The 21,907-nt window shown below is 46.1% G+C and overlaps 1 protein-coding gene across 1 annotated transcript in view; it reads right to left on the reverse strand.

Moving 5' to 3' along the window:
- SHTN1 (shootin 1) overlaps positions 1-21,907 on the reverse strand; it is an 81,222-nt gene that overhangs the window by 2,487 nt on the left and 56,828 nt on the right. The window contains exons 14-16 of the mRNA XM_087823978.1: positions 20,578-20,631; positions 15,379-15,499; positions 10,798-10,990 (exon numbers count right to left, since the gene is read on the reverse strand). Of these exons, the coding sequence (XP_087680104.1) occupies positions 10,798-10,990; positions 15,379-15,499; positions 20,578-20,631 (368 nt within the window). The remainder of the gene's footprint in view (positions 1-10,797; positions 10,991-15,378; positions 15,500-20,577; positions 20,632-21,907) is intronic.

Below are 21,907 nucleotides of genomic sequence, written 5' to 3' on the forward strand. Positions count from 1 at the left end.
GTGTGCAGTAGGCAGGGCAGGGGCTATTCAGACATCCGGTCTTCTTGGCAAACACTGGGACGTTAACCACGAGCCGCACACCCGTCCCACCTCTGATGGCAGGACACGGACTGACCTGCGGGCCGGGCTCTGCCCACCGTTACACCCGCGCCTTCCCTGCAGTGGATTCCTGCTATTCCCTGACTCCTGGAGCAGGTCACATCTGCCCCTTAGACACGCTCTTGCCACTCAATACTGCCCCTGCTGGACTTCCCACAGTTATAATTAAACACTGTGCCATTAGTTGTTTAATGCCTGTCTCTTGAAATACAATGTCGGCGTCCCCGAAACAGGGACTGTTCGGCTTGTTCACGGGTACACCCGGCCAGCACCTGGTGCAGGCCTGTTCGTGGGGTAAGCGAACGCGGGAGTGCTGATTAGCTGGGTGTGGAAGGCGCATGGTGAGTGGGCAGGAACCAAGGCTCTGGTGTGAGTAGGTCTTGAGGCCTCTCTTACGCAGCAAAAACAACAGAACAGATGATCAGCTATTGAGAGAAAACGGCCTGCAGGGTCCAACCACCAGCACCAAAAAGCCTCAAGCCCAATGACCATGGTTTTACCACTTTCCAACCAATGCTATGAGATTTATCCAAATTTTAAAAACTACTCCATCTGGCTATCTGGTTACACAGTGTGACGGGCTCATCGCTGTTAGCTAAGTGATTAATGTGGAACTGTGCCTTCCTTGGAGGTGGTAAAAGGAAAGAGGTGAGCAGGAGTCAGAGGAGAGCTGGGCTGTCACGAGGACAGCTTCATTTTGCCTCGACTTGGCGATGCCCTTATCATTAGAAATACCAAGACACTGCTCATCTGCTTTGGCCAAGGATCCACTTCCCAAGGTGTGGTTTCGTCAGTGGTACCTGGTTTGACTTTCTGAGCCCCGCAGCACCTGAAAGACTGTACCTAGTAGGGTGCGGCCAGAGAAACACAAACACTGTGATGAGAGAAGGGAGCTGTTACAGGAGCTGGACCCCAGGCAGCGCAGGGAGCTCGTCAGGTGGACTAGTTCAGTTTCCTGCCTCTGCGTCTGATGCTGGGCATGAGGTCAGAGGTTCTGGCCGCTGAAAAGGAAGATGGATGAAAAGAGGCAAGAGACTGAAGACAAACCAGGGCTGCCTGTGTCTCTCACATTCTCCAGTCCTGACGATGCGAACCACCTGCAGGGTGAGCTGGGGCCCCTCCTCGGGGAAATGCACATGCGCCTGGCCCAGCTGCCGCCACGTGCCGACCAGGCGACAACATGCGTGAACTGTAACAGTGCCGGCCTTTTAAAAAAAAAGACTCCTACGCCACTTCTGCCTTCTCAATCTCATGCAGTTTCTCTTGTGGCCTAAGCTAGAAGCACGTGGGCGAGGGAATCCCAGGAACTGACATTCCAGCCTAGCAAGGTTGTTCCCGTCAAAGCCACAAAGCCTGCAGCTCACGTCACCAGTCTGGCGCCACCATCCCGGGTCTGAGCTCACTGTATATAAGCCAGCCAACCTGCTCTAGGCATGCAAAGGAGTCCTCCTCTCATTCGAGGTGAGCAAGTTCCATCAGCCCATACTGACCTTTAGCACTGCTGCAGAACTACATGGATGTTCTCACGCCCATGCATGTCCGCAGGTGAAGGGGTGGCGGGCACAGCCTATAAAAGAGCTTCAGCGGTGGGAGGCCGAACACTTGCAGGAAGTGCTCTCCACTTCGTAACAGCGACAAACGGGTGTCGACTGAACTGAAAACTCGAAAACCTTGTATTGTCAGGCCGAAACTGTCCCCAAATCGTCTCATCCAAAGAACTGTTCCCCTTTCTTGAAGTAAGCGTCTCAGCTGCAGACCACCGGTAGGCTACGGTTTGAGAGCTCCTTTGCTGATCAGCACTGGACGTGGCCTAGTGGGCGAATTCTCTGAATCTACACACTGAGGGTCAGAGTAAGGAGTTTCTCAAGGTTAATGAGCGCCGACTTGGACTCCCAATGGGTTAAGACTAAAAGGGACTATGGCGATCATCTAGTCCCACGTGTCCTTTTACAGGTCAGGAAAATGACGTTTGGAGAGGGCAAGAGCCTGGCCTAAAACCATGAAGCTCGGCAGCTGCAGAGCCAGAACAAGGATCAGGAGCTCTGTGCCCCCAAGCAGGCTTTTCCGCAGCACCACGCCGTTACCAAAGGCCACTCCTCCTAGGAAAACAATGACGCCACTGGCTCGTGCGGCAGGTTTAATGATTTTGTTCTGGATCCGTTTTCAGCGGCATCCTTCAGATGTGGAAATATAAGGCCCATCCCTTCCAGCTAGCCTTTCTCCTCCCTGTGTGACTTGTAGTTCCTCCTGGTTTGAAACCTGGTCCATTCCTGGTTCCCATGGGGAGGGGCCAGGGCTCCTTCTGGAATGAGGGGCCTTCCTCCTAGGCTTCTGATGGGAAGAGCAAGAGAGCCCATCCCTGATGGTGCCCAGAACCAGGCTCTGCTCTAGGCAACTGTAGTAGCAGCTTTCAAAAGGTTAGATCTGAGACTTCTCCCCTGAGGTGAAAATCCCGGGCACTCCAATGCAACAGTCCAATAGGAGCTGCGGTAGACTATTATTCTGTTCAACTTTCCTACTTTAATTCTTCAGCTAAAGGCAATGACCTAAGGAATTAAAATTCAGTACTCGTGAAAAGCACGGCAGACCTCCTGTATCCTGCAAAATCGCCAAGTAAACTTGAATTTTACAGGTAAGATAAAGACTAAAATCATGGGACATTTAGGCTGGCCAGGATCACTGAGCCCTTTCCATTTGTCAAATGAAGACACCAAAGAAGTCAGTTAAATGATTTGTCCAAGAGCAAACCACTTGTTAACAGCAGATAACAGGACTAAAATTAGGGAATCTTGATTTCCTGTCCGTTTTCTTTCCCCTTCTTTACCACAACATACAGGGAGTCACTTATGAGCCATTCAAATAGATATGTTCATTTTAGATCATTTGCTCAAGGGCTATTTCAAGACAAAAAGCAAAAGCAAAAAGCAAACTAGAAGCCAGGAGACCATCGGCCAATCTATGCCGCCCAGTCTATGCTTGGGCCAAGCCTGATGCCCAAGCACACCTTGGGTGCCCTTCTAGAAAGCAGCCCCGTTTCCTCAGCTGCGAGAGCCCGAGTGGGCTGTGGGCAGGTGGGCCGCTTGCTGAGCAAAGGGAAGACCCGACTCCCAGCTCCACTGGTCCCAGAAGAATCGGAACAATCGCAGACGGTCCTGCCAAAGCCGAACTTCATGAAGGGCTCAGACTATTACAAGAGACGAAAACGCACCATTCTAATTTTTAAAAAGCACATCATTGTTTGCATTCAATGAAATTCCTTTCAAAACCAACTTTCCACGTTCCAATTATGTTTGACAAATTCTAGCTAACATTTCGGCTGCAATTCAAATTAACTAATGCCCAGAAGAGCCCTAATCGACATGGTTCTGAGCTCAATTGAATGCAATCAAAGCTCATGAAATGAAGGGGGAAATGCTTATTTCATGCAAATTCTACATATCACTCAGGCTTAATTTTACTGATAATATAAAGGTGGGACATTTTGAACATTACCGTGAATGAAACTTTTAAAGCGGTGAGAGTTATTTTATAAAAATGCTACCTCTGAAAAGCTGATTGCCAAACAGTATAAAAAATGGTTGGAGGCATAAATGCCAAGTTCATTTCTATTTCACTTCGGAGGTAACTATCTTTCAAATCGCAACAGCTGGACTATTTAACACAATCTGGTGAATCAAAGTATAGCTCTTCCCTGGTCTCCCAGTGGGACGTCTGCATTAGTCGGTGGCAGCCAGCCAACAAGTGACGCCCAGCGGACGGTCTGAACTCTGTTTCATTTACAATAAAAATGGATAAAGCCGCAATCATATTTACCACCTTCAAGGACGGAAAACGGAAAGATTTAAATTTGTCTTTATAAAGTAGTTTCCTGGGAAAAACTCCAGAGAGGAAGTCAGTGTGATACTCCCTCTGTGTAAAATAAGAAATCTTACTTTTTTCGCCCCAAGCCCTTCACACAGTTACGGCGGCGGCCACTGGGCGCGGCGTTGCTGCTGTTTCTCTGACACCCTATTTTCCAGGACACCGTCATGCGCTTGACCACAACTTCCCCAAACAGACTTGCAAACATAAAAGGACACTTTCTCTATCATTACCAATTCTAATACTTTTAAATATAATGCAGGTAGTAAAGCTAATTTCTTTTGGCTTTGTGTACTTTTTAAAACACGTGAGCTCAAAGAATAAATTAGTTTGTCCATCGGAGTCAGCTTCTCTGTGAGGGAAAAACAGATGTAATTTTAAATTATGAAAAGGCAGTGTTAAAGGGGGGAACATGCCCACGGTGGAAAACCCGACGCCAGCCTCTGGACGTGGATCTGCCCTCACGATGAACGAGATGTCCTTCCTAACAGAGGTGACAATGGCTGGCACGGACCTCCGTCCCACGGAGCAGCGCTGGCTTTACGCAGTAACCGCGCAGGCACATCTGCGCAGGGTGGCACCGCAGACCCCGCGGCGTGCGGGGAAGCCTGTCCCAGCGCTTTGCTCCTCTAGCGGTTGGACTGTGGACATTTACAGATTCCCAAACACACTGGCCCCGGCGGCTCGGGACACTGGGCCATTCTCGCCAGCAAATCAACACCGATAAAGCACGAACTAAGACTAATTTTAGGTCAAAGATTCTGAAACGTGTTATACGTTTTTTTGGGCTATTTCAAAGCTTTTTGTAATTCTGCACAACTTTAAGTCACCATGAAAAATCCATGCAGATCCCAACTATTAAATGGGCATGTTATTTAAAAGAAATATTTCAAGAGCTGTAAAGTCTTCTGCAAAATTACCATGGACAACACTGGCTCCTCAAGAAAGGGGCCATGTGCTAAACACTCCCTGTTTTCATGGTAAGTTTTCGGAACAATATTTGTAAATTTGTAAAGATTTCTCTTTAAATTTGCTGTATTATATACTTTTAACTCTTTTGATCAGGTTTCAGAAGTTAGATCACTTTGTCCTTAAATCTAAAATTGATTTAAGTTCTAGTCAGCTACTTCTATTTTAATAAGTTAAATACTACACTGTACACAAATAAAAATAACCGCAAACACTGCAGAGACTACTGAAAGATGTTTTAAAAAGTTTACAAAGCACCCAAAGCAATTTGGTTCTCTGTGCAGAAGGGATGTATTTCATGCTAAGTCCCAGGTATTTGCAACAGGAGGCAAATATTAGAAGGCAATGGACTCTCTGAGAGAACTGAGAATTACTCAGCAGCACTTCAACACTCATTCTGAGATTTACTCAGCAGAATGTGAGCACTAGGTCCGGGGCCTCCCCAATCCACCTGGGAGAAGCTGCTGTGCAGCAGCTGGGAACGCGTGCGAGACAAAGCTGCCGGGGACCTGCGGGCGGCCCCAGGGGATCTCCTTGGGGGGCAGGGAGAAAGGCTAAGTGAGGGAGCTCCACGTCCAGAACATCCAGTTGTCTGCTAATTTTGTTGTTAAAACTTAATGGTCCGTGTGCGGGCGCACGGGGGGCGCTTTGTGGCCGGGCTTTGCTGAGCAGAGCCCTCTCCTGCAGTGTCCTACACAATTCAGAGGCACTAAGATTACAGCTGAGAGCAGGCAAAATCCTTTAATTGTGTAAGAGCGTCAGATTAAGCGGTAACTTCCATGAGGCTCACTCTGCCAGCTAGTACTCTCTTCTCCGAAAACAAGTGTTCACTGAGCACAGGGAAGGCGCTCTCCCTCCCCCTCGCCCAGCGCGCACCCACCCACCCACGTGCAAATATGCCAGAGGGGAGACGGGAAGAGTGGCGGAGAGGGACAGGGAGGTGGGGACAGAGAAGGAAAGCGCCCCCTTTCCCCCACGGGGCTAAAAGAGCTCTTCTGTTTCCCACGTATTGAACCCAACTCCCTTTAAGGAGCAGTTACACGGCCAACCAAGTTCATTTCCGGCTGAGGTCACCGCTGGAGGGAACCGGCGAAGCCAAGTCTCCCCAACAGTAAGCTCAGCATCCAACTGCCATTTGGTGACACGTTCCAAAGGCTCAGGCGCTCTAGCTCCAACCCAGAAGGGCAGTGCTTTCCAATTTCACTTTTCCACACTTGTTTCGCACTGGAGGTAATGAGACAAAACGGAAGAGACCAGTTAGAGGTCAAACAATGATAAAGCCCATCTTCCTTTTAACTCAAAGCCCTCTGAAAGGCAGTTCCAGTTTTCCCTTCACAGAAATGTTTGGCTGATCACACTAACCAAGAGACATCTAAAATTTAGCTTTTATCAGGTATTCCCTTAACAAGAAGACCTTTTACAAAAATAAATCTGTGTGGGGCCAAAAGTCACATGGATTTAGAGATGCCATAGCGAGAAATTTAATGCAAATAAAAATAAAAATGATTTCACTGGAAACAAGATTTTTTTAAAAATTGGAACTGACGTCCTGTCATTGCTACATGGGTTTTTGTTTTTCAAACTCTTCCAGGACTCAAGGTGACCTGTTCTGACCTCCCAAACGAAAAGGGCAAGCTAGCCGCCTATCTGTGGTTAAAAAGGAAACTGAAGAGAGCTCGATGAAGCTCGGGGTTTGGGGGAGGCCTGGGGCTGAAGAGCAAGGTGCTGAATTAGAGAAGCGTTAAATAGAGTCGTCTCTGGCAACAGTGACTTAAAAGCATCTTCGAGAAGGACCACGAGATGAAGACACAGCGATAAAATCAGTCAAATCTCACCAAATACAAGGAACCTGAGTTCACTTTCAAACAGATTCTCGCCTTTGGAGCAACGTTTTATAGAAGTTCTGCGACCAGATGAAACGACACGTCACCATCTTTGAGGCTGACTGCTTATTTAGTGGCACTATCAGGAGGATAGTCGCCTTCCTGAGAGCAATCTACAGAAACAGGGAACGTGGGTGAGTGAAGCTCGGACGGACAGGGAGCGCCAGGTCCAGCTAGTAGGAGACGAAAAAGCGAGACGGCAGGAACACAAGATACTCCCGCAACTGTGACGCGGACCGTTACGATCTCTCCTCTCTTTCTCCACATCGAAGGCCACTTGTCCTGCCTCTGTTAGAGCAGAGATGTCCCAAAACACGACGACCAATGGACACTAAGCTCAGAGTCAAGGAGCTGGCCGGTAATCACAGGGTATCTCAATAAAACGCAACAATAAAACTTACTTTGGCTGCAGAATGTATGAAACAACAAGATTCATTCCCAGTGATTTAACTTTACATTATCATATTATATTATCCAATGATTAGAGTCAGGTATTTTCAAGGTGTTTAGCTTCTGGGTAAAAAAACCTTATTCTTTAGTATGTTGGAAATATCATTAAATAAAAAAATGTGTAAATGAAATTTATGCCAAAGATTAAAGTAGCTGAAGCTGGTATTCTGATGTGGTGATTTCCATTAACAGGAGACAAATACTTCTAATGCTGCTATTAAAACAAAAACGATTAGGCTTCTCCAAGTCCTGGTTATCTTTCCCCTTTTTTGCTGCTTTTTCTTCAAAAAACACCTTGCTCTGCTTAGGCTGGTGACAAAAATGTTAATTTTAATTAATCCTTGTAATTAAGTATTAATGGCATCTCTTGCCGTCTCACAAGTCCCTAGGAAATAGACCCACATAGTGTACGTATCTCTGGTTCTATAATTTACCAGACAGGAACTACTCAGCTATTTGGGATACACACATACGTTGATTTTAGGAATTTAAAAAATATTTCCGGGAATAGCCTGATGTTATTTAATTTCCTGGTTAAGCAAAGATCTAATGCAGAAAATATCTTTGTTTCTACTCTTACTTTACAACCTTTCTTAGATCAGCAAACGTTCCTGTCTGCCTGAGGCCAATCAAGGGAGCGGACCTGACCCTTCCTCCTACAACTGTTTGTCTCTGATGACTTCGTCGTCAGCAGGTACAAAAATGCAGAGGACACGCAAGACGGAGCTGGACGTAAACGACTCCTGGGCATTTAGAAAATGTTTACGAGACCAGCTAAGCCAACCAAACAACAAACAAATCTCTCTACTATTTGGCTAATGTATACGTGTGACTGTTGAATAATGGGGGAATGCTGGTTAATGGAGTATTTTAATTAATCGATACTCTGCTGTTTTGTTGACAGTAAAGATGTACTCATTCGTTCATTTATTCAACAAGTATTTACCGAGAGCCTACCATAAGGCGGGAACTTTTCCAGGGTTTGAGATACACCCGGGAACAAAAAAAAGTCCTGCCCTCGTGGAGTTTACCTTCCAGCAGGGGAAGGGGGGGAAATGCGCGTTAAATACAACGAATGAAGCACACAGCAGATCAGAGCATACCCGCTGTGGGGAAAACCGAGCAGGCTAAGGAGGAGTCAACATTTAGAGGAAGGTGAGTTACAATTTTAAATAGTGTGGCCGGGGTAGGCCTCACTGAAAAGATGACACTGAGCAAAGAAATGATGGAGACGAGATCGTAGGTCTTGTGGCGGCTGGGGAAAGAGAGCTCTAGGCAGAGACGACGGCAAAAGCAAAGGGCAAGGGGGGGGTGGACACCTGGCCAGAGAGGCCAAAGCGGAGGGAGGGAGGGTAAGAGTGGAAGGGCCTGGGCTGTGTGTGAGAAAGAATGTAAGTACTACAGGCGACTTTAATTAATATCCTCCCTTGACCTTGAGTCCCTGTCAAGAGTCAACAGTGCCACTCACCTGAAACACTACAGTGGTCTCTCCACAGATGGATATAAAGGTGCCACTACTAGAGCGCAAGGACCGACTGACAAGGCCAAGGAGGCTCTGTCTGCACTCCTGACCGGGTGTGTAGAACGGATGTTAGTCGTCACAGGCAGCGGGAAGCGTCCTGAAAATAACCCTTCTCGTTCCTGGCGGCGAGACCGGCCGCAGGGAATCCTGATGGATCACCTGAGTCTTCACTTGTGACGCTTCCCCGTGACCACATTAAGTTAAACTCCTCGCCCTCGTTACAGGGCTGGGTTGAAACGCGAAGGAAGCGCGTGGGTCTGGGGAGAGAACTGCCACGTGGGCGCGCACACAAAACCCCCGCACTCGCCCGCAGAGCCTGACTGTACGTACGAAAGCAGGCTTTGGGAGAGGCGCTCTTCTTTCAGTGGCTCTCCTTCTATGAAAACACATGGCATTAGTTATTTCAGCTAAAGAATGTCAAGAACTCAATAATCAAGCGTTAGGCTGCGAAGTTTAAAAGTTAACACAGCAGCGCGGAGTATTTGTATTAGCGCTTTAAGTAGATAAATTAAATTGAAATGTTTCTCTTAAGCAGTCATTGAACCGGCAAGATGGGAAATAAATTGAGCCTCACGTAGGCCTTTATGGCATCTAACAACCGTGTCTGTCAACACGCGGATCCTTTTCACCGTCAATTCAACACATTTTGCAGACCTTGGGCCTGCAATTATTTCATTTCCTCTCTCGGGAATGTAATTTCCACTTACTTTTGGAGAATAGAAGGCAGACAAAAGGAAGGAGTTGCAGTGTTTTCTGATTAAGATTATCTGTGTGAAATGGTAAAGGGGGAAAAAAATCTATATACACACACTGAAGCATTTCTCAGAAACTAACTTGTCTCAGCCAAATTGCTTTTGTGTCTGGATATTGGTTCAAGTGTAGCCAGATTGCTGATGTCAAATTAGGTGTTAAACAAATTTAACAGAAAAGACGAAGAATGAATATAGATCATCTTTCTGTTAGAACTATTCAAATGGCTGCAGTCAAAAGAAAGGAAACGCGTGACTGCAGGAGAAAATGTGCTTTTTAAACACAATGAAATTAGATAAAACTGTAAATCAGCACAGAAGTCCATTCATCCCAAAAGAGAGAGAGAAAAAAAAGACGTTAATAGTACCAATGAGAAACGCAAGAATGGAAGAAAATACCAGTTGGCAAAGAGAGGTCTAAATTGAATTTCAACTTCATTTGTCCAGGCTTCACCTTTTCAACTAAGACAGGTAGAGGCACACAAAAAAAGGGGCCTTTCTCTCCCGAGAGAGCAGGAAATCAGAGGTTTAATTAACCGTGATTACAGTTACAATCGGCCGATCTGATTTGTCTCACCTCTTCCTCAAGTGAACCCCCCCAACATCCTGGCAAGAGACCGAAAGCAGAGCCAGGCGAACTTCAAAGGGAGGCCGCCTGCTGACAAACAGGCCGACCCTCCACCAGACTGTCGGGGACACGCACCGGCGGGGTTAACTCGGGGACCACGCGTCACTCTCGAGCTGGCCTGTCCAGCTAACCCTTCACGCGGTATGTTTTCATCCTCGGGATAGAGAAGTTCGTATTAAGGCACGTCTTTAAGTGAGGACCAGGAGACACGTTTGCAAAAAGGGACCCTCCAAGGCGCGCGTGAAGATCTAGCTCCTCTGGAAGACGTGGCACCTTCTTCAGCTCCTCACGAGCCATGAAGAGGGATGGTGGGGGCATTTCGTCTTGAAATGGTGAGCCAGGGCTTCCCGATGCTCAATAATGATTGCCCGGCTCACCTTTTTGAGCAGAAGAAGAACCTGGTTAGCAAACAGGTCTGGGGCGGGAATTCCCTTCACACATGGCTGCTGGGGACGCGAGTTAGGGCCTCGGTGCCGGGCGCCTGGACGCAAAAGCGGGCTCGTGGGCCGGCGGGAGGAGAGCAGTTAGTGGCCCACGGAATAGAAACCTCTCTATCGAGAATTAAAGCAAAGCGACACACGAGTGAGTCAGCACAGACCGTCCCCGCAGCGCGTAGTGAAGAGCGTCATTACTTACTGAAACGTAACCTTGGAGCTCGCGCGGCCTTCCCATCTGCCCGGCCCTTTGCCCGGCTCAGGCGCGGGGCGGGCCGGGCTGCTGAATTCTGCCTCCAGCGTTTTCTCGTTCAAGGCTGCTTTTGCTACACTGGATACAGAACCCAGCACTGGCATGGATTTGGACTCTGAGGTGGCTAATATCCCGGTTGGACCTTAAAACCAAACACATACCTCAAGTTTAATCATTCTGTGCGATGCGGATTAATAGGGTACTGAACAAACAGATTAGCTGAAAACCCCTCAGGAAGCGAAAAGGCCAAGTTTTGTTCCAATTTCAAGAGCAGGCTGGAAACTGCTCCTATGAGAAATTTGCTCTGCTTTGGTGGCACTACTCAGGGCCCCGGGACCACGCTGAGAAATTGTGTACAGGCCTTTAGGAAACCACAAAACCCCAGGCCATGGTTCCCTCACTGACCAGAGTCCTTAAAAATACTGGAACAGGGAAAACTCTTTTCTTCTCAGAGTGTGGCTTTCTGACAGCCCTACTCGAACCACGTGGCCTCTCAAGACTTAATTCCTCCCCAGACTCAGCTCTGCATTTTAAATACAAAATGGACTATGTCAAAAGGCTCTTTTTAAGAGGCTCATGGAAGGCTTCTTGAGCATTCGACAGCTTTTATGAACATTTTCATTTTAATGTGATTGAGAAGTAAGTGGATGAATTTCCTGTTAATATACAGACACAGGATTATAAAAATTAGGTGGCAAAGAGTTTGGCTGTTTACCTATTAGACTTTTCTGCTCTTTGGGACAGGACTGAAAACACTCTAACAGGGCTTGTTACGGAAATTATTGGCATATCAACCTAAAAATTCTGAAGCTAAGCTCTGTCATGACTTATTTTCTATCTTTTAGTTAAAAAGATACCGCCTTATGCGGTTTCTTTTCAAAGCAAGATTCTAGTATATTTTTCTTGAAACTTCAAAAGGAATCCTTTTAAAACAAAGAGATTTAGCCCAGCCAGCGTGGCTCAGTTGGTTGAGCGCTGTCTCGTGCACCGAAAGGTTGCCGGTTTGATTCCCAGTCAGGGCACATACTCAGATTGTGAGTTCGATCCCCATGCATGCAGGAGGCAACCAAGCAGTGTTTCTCTCTTTCTCCCTCTTCCTTCCTTCCTCTTTCTCTAAAAAAAAAAACAAAACACAATAAAAAATATTTAATAAATAAATAAGACAAAGAGATGTATGGAATAACTCACGAAAGTACAAATAAAATCAGAACTTCTAAAAATGAAGCCAGAGGGCATCCTTGAAAAATGTCAGACCATCTCCTAAAAAGGAAAGTTGTACAGAGGGGGTGGAATCCAAGACGCTGGCTAATCCCTCATCAACACGAAGCTCGGGAATTTGATTTTTTCATTCATGTAGATGGATGTGTCTGATTATTACAACAGTGTAACATACCAACTCCAGAAATGAAGTTCTAATTTTTAAAAATCCTTTCTCTAAGGATCTGGAAAATTGTTCAGCCGTTCTGCTGTGGCGCCTGCTCCATGCGGGAGACAGACCCACGCCGGGCTAGTGGGCAGCCTCAGCTCACAGGGCGTCAGCGTCTGCCTTCCTCACTTATTGAACCTACACCTTCTTGGCAGACAACTTGGGGATACTAAATATTCTGGTTCAAAAGGCCTTTCCCTCCCGCCTCTTAAGCCTCATGTGGCACGGGGATGTGGGAGTAAAGAGAGAAAGGCAGAAAGATCAAGAAAGTTCTTGAAAATATAAGAAGTTGAATTCAAGAACTGCTTCAGAGCAGCTCTGTTCTGCTCTCGGATAATTGTTGACTACACCACCAGATAGCTTTAAACAATCTGTCCTTGTAGGAAAGCAAGATCTGTTTCTGAATGCACCAACGCCTGCTGCTTGCTCCGCAACTGAAGCCAATTAAAAGGGAGGGAGAGTGGGCGAGCTGAGCCAGAGCTCTTGCTTTCCTACATACAAGAAGAAATGAAGAAAAATGCATAGTAAGATGATGATTATTATTACTGCATCCTGGTTAAGCTGCCCAATGTTTCCCCAGAGGCACTTGTTGCTCTTTGAAGTGTCAGTTTGGTGGGCCACAAGTCTAGGTAAAACAAGGGAGTATGAGTTAGGTTCCTAAGCAAAATTCTAAAGAAAATGGTGCTTCCCTTCTGCAAACCTCAGCCTCCGCTTCTCTTAGGGATGCCTCTTTCCTCCGCTCTGTGACCTCACATTTAGCTTCCGCTTAAGCCTTTGTGTGCAGAAGAAAAATATCCCAGAGATTCAAGTGTAGGTACCTGAGGCACAAACCTATCAAACCCATCTCTGTAATTTGCTCCCACCGAGCAGCTGGGCTGCTTTAGCTTCCAAACCACCCACCCTGTCCTTGAATTTTCCCTTTGTCATTCATTCCATGTTCTTTATTAAAAGATTTACATGGTAAATACTTCTTCCAGTTCGATGCTAGGAAAACAACTGTACCATGTTTTAAAAAAGGTATTTCTTTTATCAAATTAGAGTTTGTACGTTTGTTTCCTTCCTTTTTTTCCCCCCCCTTTGGCTACTAGGGAGCTCAAAAGAAAGTTTCTGCTCTATTACAAGTCACTCCCCTCGGTATGTGTATCTTCTTTACACTGCCAATTACACAGTTCTTATCTCTCCATCTAAATATGAGTTCTATTGGATACATATCGTATTCTAACTTCCTTCAAATGATACATTAAATATTTGCATATTGGTGGAAATAACCAGTAAGATAAAAGATTCTCACCCTGCCTATAAAACGTGTTCCCACCTTTCTCCGTACTTTGAAATATCCAAATTTCCACACTGACTAAAATGAAAATGTTTCCTGGTTCCTCCCACTGAAAACAAACTCTGAACCAGTGAGCGCTTCACGTGTGGTCAAGTTCGTGAGGGAGGCTCAGAACGTTTCTGGGGGACCAAAAAGGTCAGTGGCAAAACGCAAAACGTCAACGGCAGAGCTCGAGCACGGCATCCACAAAGTCCTAACGACCAACGGTGCTTGAAGGATGAAAAGTGGGAAAAGTCACCGCACTGATTAAGCCACAAAATGAATAATGATTCATTATGGAGGCTGCTAAATGCTTGTAAACCAATCCTAAGGAAATAACCACTCTCATGGCAGCCCGTAATTTTCCTGAGAGGTGGCTGTTTGGGGGCGGGGCGGGAGGTGGGCTCTTATAGGATAGTAACAGCACAATTTCCAGACCACACCAAACTGATAATTTTTTTTTTTAAAGAAGGAAACAAAAGCTTCATCTTTTTATAGTAAAGGTTTGGCTGGTATTTTGATGCTTCCTAGTTTAAGAAACCAATTTCCTCAATTGTTTGAGTAAGTCCCTATGTGAAAACCAGAGCCTGCTTATCAGAAACCCAAATCCTTACTGTTCTAGCAACTTAAAGTTGACGGCAAAGCAAATTAAACTGTCACAATGGAATAAACTAACGGGAGTTCACTGAACTGAGTCTAAATGATTCCGCCTATTAGCTATAGCTGATTAATTTTACTTCAGTTTTGCAAAGCCAATTTCCTGGCCACAAGAAAAAAACCTCAGAAGGGTTTCTCCTAATTCCCATGATCAAGCCGCTGGGAGAAAAGTGAAGATACACGAAGTTTGTCTGGGAACAGATTTTGATGTCTGATACACGCGAATGCAAATTATGAGCTCAAGAGTTGCTCAGATGGTCACAGTTGGTAACACTGAGCTGGAATTTCTTTCTTTCTTTCTTTTTTTAGAGAGGAAAGGAGAGGGAGAGAGAGAAACATCAATGATGGGAGAGTCATTGATCGGCTGCCTCCTGCACGCCCCGACTGGGGATCGAGCCCGCAACCCGGGCATGTGCCCTGACCGGGAATCGAACCGCGATCTCCTGGATCCTAGGTCAAGGCTCAACCGCTGAACCACGCCCGGCCGGGCTGGAATTCCTCATTCATTTGACTCAGAGGCAGAGATACTACCCTAAATGGATGCGAAGGACAAAGACGATGTCTCTGTATTTGTAACAGATGTGCAATTCCTACTATAGCTGCTGATTATCGTGTGCTGACTTCCTGCCAGGCACAGTGCTAAGCACTTTTCATAGACTGACTGACTTAATCCTTACAATAATCCTACGAAGTAGTGCTTTTATTATCCTTACTTTCTAGGTGAAGAAACTAAGGCACAGAGAGGTTGGGTAATTCGTGTAAGAGCAAACAGCTAGCAACTGGCAGAGCTGGGATTCGAACTCACACTGTCTGGTTCCAGAGCCTGTACTCAACGCTACATTGTTGCCAAAGCCCATCCTGAATGCCTTCACCCAAGGGCATCATGCGTCAAGCAACCAGATCTATAAAAGCCCGATTACCTACAAATACATAAACAAAAATGGCAGTGAATAAAAATAACACGTGTTCTTATGAGATACCCGTAAGTGGTACCTTCCACCGTCCAATACTTCTCAATCACATTAAAAATATTTCGTCATCATTTTAAAAGACCCTTTGATGTTAAAAGGGGCCAGGCGAGAAGACGCTGCAGAGAGGAAGCGGAGAGTTGCGGAGAGTGAAGCCGGCTTACTACTGCTCTCTGCTTCTGCCGTCACCTTTCTGCGGCGCAGAATCCTCTCTAACTCAGTCTCACTGCCTTCAGTGTCAAGGGACTTTAAGCTTCGTGAACTAGTGGATTTGTTAAGTGTCCCCTAAAGTGAAAACAAAACAAAATGAAAAGGTTAATGGCTTAATACAACATACAAAAGAATATAAAAATCAAACCCCCAAAACATTACAGAATTTGAATGGAAATAGAAAATAAAATAAACTTTACACATATATGTATTTTAATGTGAATATCTTCAACAACACACGGTGTTGGGTCACTTAAGAAGATGCTGCTGAGGATGTAAGATGTCAGCTCTGTATCAAAAGGCCAGGACAAGGGCGCCCCGCGATGCGCTGACTCTGGAGCTCGGCGGGGAGGCACCTGCACGGGATGGTTAAGACTCTGACGTGCGGTCGGTCGCGTGGAGATGAGGCCGGATATGTTGAACTCACCTTAGAAGGCCCTCTGGATATGGTAGTCACAAGCTACAGAATCAGTATCCTGGTAGCCCTGAAAAACGTGGGGCTGATTCTTTAGAGAGAATGACCTTGACCACACAACTGGGGACAATGGTGTCACAGCTGCCAAAGGAGGCACAGAATGCTCTCCAGTGGCCTGACCCAAAGACGTGCTGCGCTGAGCACACGGTGGCTTCGTTGTGAGAGCAAAGGCTAGACTCCTGCAGGGCGGCAAGGAAGGGCCCGGCATCGCGACTCCAGAATCCTAACAGAGGTGGCAGTGAATGTGTCGCTCAGGCCCAGAGATGCTGAAGGGGACAAGAGATGCCATCAAGCTGTGCTCCTGCTGACCTTCAAGACGACAGAGAACGGAGAAGCAGTGGTCCCCGCCCTGGCTGCTCCAGGACGTGTGACAGAGGGAGAGCTATGGCTTTCCATCTCCACTGTGGCTCCAGCGCAGGGGCAGAGCCCTAGCTGACGTATTTCTATGTAAGGCCTTAGCGCCCCACCATTACGAGGGGTCCATTTCCTTTCGTCAGAAATGCCCACCGTTTCTCGGAAATAGTCCTCCGAACCTGTGCCACAGACTCGGGGAGAAACACAGCCAGGGGAAGCACAATATTTTGACCAGGGCAAATCAGAGCCTCGAGTCTGGTATGACTTGCCTGACTTCGTGCCAGAGTCAGACGGCAGCTTTTGTCCACCCAGGCGAGCCACCAGGCCAGCCTTTGTCACGTCTGAGCTCACTACAGACTTGCCCTTTGTTCCCTGCTAATCACTTCCTGAGGATGCTAAGAGTCCTACTGGCTAAAATGATAACTCAGGTTTCTTCTTTAGCCTATAAAACAAAAAAGCTTGTAAAATCAGGTAATTACAAATCTCATATGACACAGGCTACTGTGCTGTTTTGTTTAGAAAGGTTTTTGCTCCCTAACAGCAAGAAGTCATGGAAAAGCAGCCTGTTGTCAGGGAGGAACTTGACTAACAAGATTAGGAGATTATACGATTTTTCGGCCAGATGCCTCGCCTAAAATGAAGTGTAAAGTACTGAGATAAGGCTCCCACTCAGTCAAGCACACAGCCCATGCTCCCCACCCAACCCAAAGTACGTCACTCTGCTTTTCATTTATTACGAATATTCACAGAATATACTCAAAGGAAAACCACAGTACAGGCAACTCTATAACAGCTCATTTTAGAATTTAAACATCATTTGGCTTATTTAAAAGTTAACAAGCAGGTCTGTATCATGAGGTGGGATAAACACTGATAAGGTAAAGAAAACAAAACTAAAGCCAACTTAGATAAATTTTTAAAAATGTATTAGAAAAACCATTTCCAAATCATGTGTGTTTATAATTTTTACCAGCTGTATCATATGCAAACAGGTATTTTTTAAAGGTATGGCCATTATTATTATTAAAACTCATAAAACCACACTGTTTGAAGTCAAGGACATTCTGTGTAATTTTCCCAATGGCTGGAGTTAATGGCTTCCATTTATTGAAGAATTTATCTTTCCCAACAGTCCCTATTCTTTTAGATAACAGCCTTATCTTCCCAAATTCCTGACTGTGGTGAAGCACCCTCTCTTCATACCTCATACTGAAGGAATCCATTTTCCAGGTTCAAATCCTTGAATCCCACACTATTTCTCCAGGCACAGGCTTACCGGATTGATTCAGCTAATATAGGAGTAAATGTTAAGTATGGAGGCAATTATGGGGAAAGGAAGGTTTCTGCTTGACTCTCAGCGGAAGTGATAAAGGAGCTCAGCTAATAAAGTACCAAGATTGTCTTAATTATCCATTTACATTATAATCATAGGTTCTGAGAAACCGCAATTAACTTAGGAGCCATGCGCTGTATACAATTCCTTCACCCTCCAGAGCAGGGAGCCTTGGTCTGGGCCAGGTCCCAGGATAGGGCAGAGATAGGGCGGGACCTTGAACTTGGCTCTTCTAATTCCCAGATCAGTCCTCAGTTCCTGTTTCAAACCACTTTGATCATGTGACAATCTTAGTCCCCACCTTAGTTAAAAGTTCATAATCCATTGTCAGGTGGAAAAATTAAGTGTTCAACAATTTCTGGGTACTTTGAAAAACTGAAGATGTTCAAGAAAGACCCATAAGAGAAATTTTTCAGATGCTATTTCTGTTTCTTTGATTCAGAGGCAACTGAATCTGAAGAGACACTTTTAGATTAATTTGCATTGATTTAAACTTCATAAACTGCCATTTCCACTTTGACTTTTAAGTGACTGGGGAGACTCAAGAGGTTTCTAATACCTCAACACCCTTGTGACTACAAGAAATGAACTATATATTTTCTACATCTACGATATACATAATTTTTTAAAACCAAGTATAAGCAGGCTTGGAAAAGTGAGTTCCGTCAACACAGAGACTTTAAAAATTAGCTTGAAAACTGTACAATTCAAAATTGAGTGGGGTTTTTCAAACCAGAGGTTTGTTTTCTACCCAGGTGCTAACTCTCAGCAATAGGCCCAATCTCTAAGTCGTGGGCGTCCTTTGCCACTCGGGTCCCCTGTCATTCACCACAGCAAGCACCCCACAGCGACTTTACTCCCAGTCTCTGCTCCACCACAGTGCGGAACAGGCTGTGGCTCGGATTAGAATTCTTGGCATCTCTTGGTCCAGATGCCCACTTTCCATCTCAGGGTATAATCTGGAGACTTTCCATGTTCTGTTTGTCACATGTCACAGCTGTGAGGTTGGTGTCACGTGCTTTGCTAGGTGCTAAATTTGACCATCATAATAGTCTGAACTCCAGCAAAACGCACTAACAGAACCCATCCGATAGGGGCATCCTGTTTCTCTCTCACACAAGAGGCCCTCAAAGGGACTTCTAGGGGGGCCGTGGAGAGTTGCCACTGGGCAGAGAAGAGCAGGAGAGAACACTGTGAGTCCTACTTCAAAAAAACACACAAAATGCAAAGAAATAATATTGTCAGAACAACAGCCAGAGTGATGTGTCAATGTCAGGTAAGGTAGAGGAGCCTAATGATAAATCCAGGACAAGGGGGAGAGGGGCAATTTTCAGGGGAAAACTATGTTTTGACAATTTTTATAATTTGTAAATTATTTCACAAAAATCTATTTTAGGAATTTCTCTTTGAAGTGGCACAAAATTATAGTGGCTGGGATTGCATAGTGAATACCGACCTTTAAGAGCAGCGCTGCAATCAGCAAACTTGCTACCGTCGGCATTAGCAGGGGGCAGCCTACTGGGCAGTCAGATTTCACATGGATCTCACAGTGTCTGATTTTTCAAATGAACCTAATTTTTTAAAAGTCACACTCAGTAGAGTTGATTCTTTCACTGATGATCAGAACTACAGTCTAGAATCTCACAGTGCCCCTGGGACATTTTCTTGAACAGAAATTAGCATTATAATGTAGAGACAACAAAAGAGACGGGCAGTCACTGCCCTGGCCTGTGTGGCTCAGCTGGTTGAGCATCGCCTGGTGCACCAAGGGGCGGCCGGTTCCATTCCCGGGCGGGGCACACGCCCGGGTTGCGGGCTCGATCCCCAGGCGGGGCGTGCAGGAGGCGGCCGATGTTTCTCTCTCTCCCTCCCCTTTCTCTCAAATCAGTGACAAAATACCTTTTAAAAAGGGACTGTCATAGTTCTCCTTAACAACACCAGATAATAAACCTTTCCCATCAAAGACTCCATTGGCTCATAGCCACGTGCTTTTTCAGTGGTTCTAATACGCGACTCTGCAGGCAGACCAGCACTGTTAGCCCCCGCTACACCTCTCTCTAGCACTAATTCCACTCACCTACGACTAACGCTAACTAATTAAGCCATTCTGAGTTAAGTCGGCTGTTCCGTGCTTGATGAAAATAATTTTGTTTACTACAATTAGGGGATGTCTACACGCGATGCATAATTAGCACAGCAACAACAAACACGGGAATGTTAGTTGGTACCTCCGCCCCGCGTCTGTTGACTTACTGTGCATAATGACTGGTATTGAGGCTATAACAGGATCCGAGAACAGGGCTCTTGGTATCTGAAACATTTCCTAGGCGAGGTGTTTGTCTCTGAGAGCAGCCGTTGGAGAGGGCAGTACTCATTTATGCTGTTGGCAAAAGCCCATACTTTGGAAAGGAGAAATACAGCTAGTGGTGGGCATTAAGTGTGTTCTCCAATGGCTATGAACTCCTTTTAGGAAATGAAATGCGTAACCTAAAGAAAGGGCCTTTTATTTTTACCCTCCAGTTTATCATCAACTAATTTTTTAAACCGTGAGAAAAAGCAGACTGTGACCCCAATACTAACCTATTAGGGTGGGAGCTCAGATCTACAGTTAGGCACCAAGAACTCCACTTTCATGCCCCAAAGTGAAGCACCGTGCACGTCAGAGACTCTACTGGACTTCTGCTATCAATAAGCAAGTACCGGCCCTCACATCTTCAAGCTGTAATGCGAGGGCCGGAGGGCCAGGACAAGAAACAACGATTCTGGCGAACCCGTAACCATTCTTTCAGAAGAGAAACGGCAGAGTATTGGTACACTGACAACACCCCCGGGGGAGGAGTCCGTAACACAGTCAAGCAAACTATCCAAAGAAATGAGGCTGTTGTCAATGGAAATAAAACGCATCGAACCAATTATTCACAAAAATCGATTTCAAGAACATTCTCAGTTAATTACTTATTAACTGAGTCATAAACCGAGAGCTGGTCTTACCAGTATTCCTTTTAATTCATTCACTGCGCTTTCAGAGCCTTTGGAAGCTTCTGGCTACAATTAAAAAAAAAATTCTTTTTAGTTAGTAATTCATTTTTAAAATACTAAACAAACAGTTTACATGACAAAGTACCGGTAGCTTATACTCAGTATTTTTAAAAATTAGGTCTAAGTCTTACTTTAGGAAAAAATATTAGGCAGGTTAGTGCTCCTAATGGCAGTTAAGCGGAAAGTTAGAAGACATAGTCAAAGCAAAAGGACTCAGGCCACCATATGCGACATATCCTTTTGTGACTTGTTTGTCATAATACCAAGAAAACAAACGGCAAACACCAGACTTCAGAGGCTTCATTTCAAATCATTCCGAGTTTTTTACAGTAAGCTTTTCCCCTCGCATTGCTCAGCTTCTGCCAGCAAGCGGGGACCAGGAGGCTGCAGAGCGAAAGCAAGCGACAGGGCAGGAAACCTCTCTCAGCTCCACTCGCTCCAGGCGGACGCCGGGGACAGGGGACAGGGGACTGGCCCGCACGTCCATGAAGTTGGCAGCAGGGCCAAGCGGGGAGGGGGGACCCGCAGGGAACCTGGCTATGGGAACAGCAGAAGGCCCGGGAGGGTGTGCCGTCAACTGTGTCGTGTGGCTCAGGAGGCAAGTCACACCTCGAGGAAGGGGTGTCTGAGTCAGTGTCTTGATTACCAGCTGGTTCTCTTCGGGCTGCACCGCGAGCAAAGCGATTTGAAGGGAAGTTCTGGGCAATGTTTCCCAGCCCCGGAACACCCGACAGTCTCCATGGGTCCCTCAACTAATTTAACGAAGGGAAAATTTAGCATGAGGACCTCATGGAAAAGATCAAAAACGACCTCTGATCTCTCCTGTGCCACTTCCTTTCACGAAGGACAGAGATGAAGAGAAAGCCTTCGAGACAGTGAAAGGGACCCCGGGCCTCCGGTTCCCGGGAAAGGGCTGAGGCTCCCTTCCCTCATCCGGGGATGGAGGTGATTCCTAGCCACCGACGCTCCTTTTCTCGAAAGGCAGTAAGAGTAAGATCCCATCGCAATTGTTAAAAATGGACAATAACAAGGTGGGGGGGAGGAAGGAGAGAGGTTTGCTGCTCATGTACCCATGAGACTACGGCGTCCTGCATTCACAGCCTCGGGTTCCTGTGACACGCACATGCCAGGCACACGTGCCAGTCAAAAGCTCCACTGCACTCATGCCACCCACACCGGCCCCGCCAACGACATCAAGGAATCTGGACAATATGCAGTGTGAACAGCATTCCCAAGGCAGGCTTGGCTTCGGCAGGTGACAAGCTGTGACTTTCGAACAGGA

This window comes from Miniopterus natalensis, chromosome 14 (genome assembly GCF_054644295.1).
Source record: "Miniopterus natalensis isolate mMinNat1 chromosome 14, mMinNat1.hap1, whole genome shotgun sequence".
Classification (NCBI taxonomy): Eukaryota; Metazoa; Chordata; class Mammalia; order Chiroptera; family Miniopteridae; genus Miniopterus; species Miniopterus natalensis.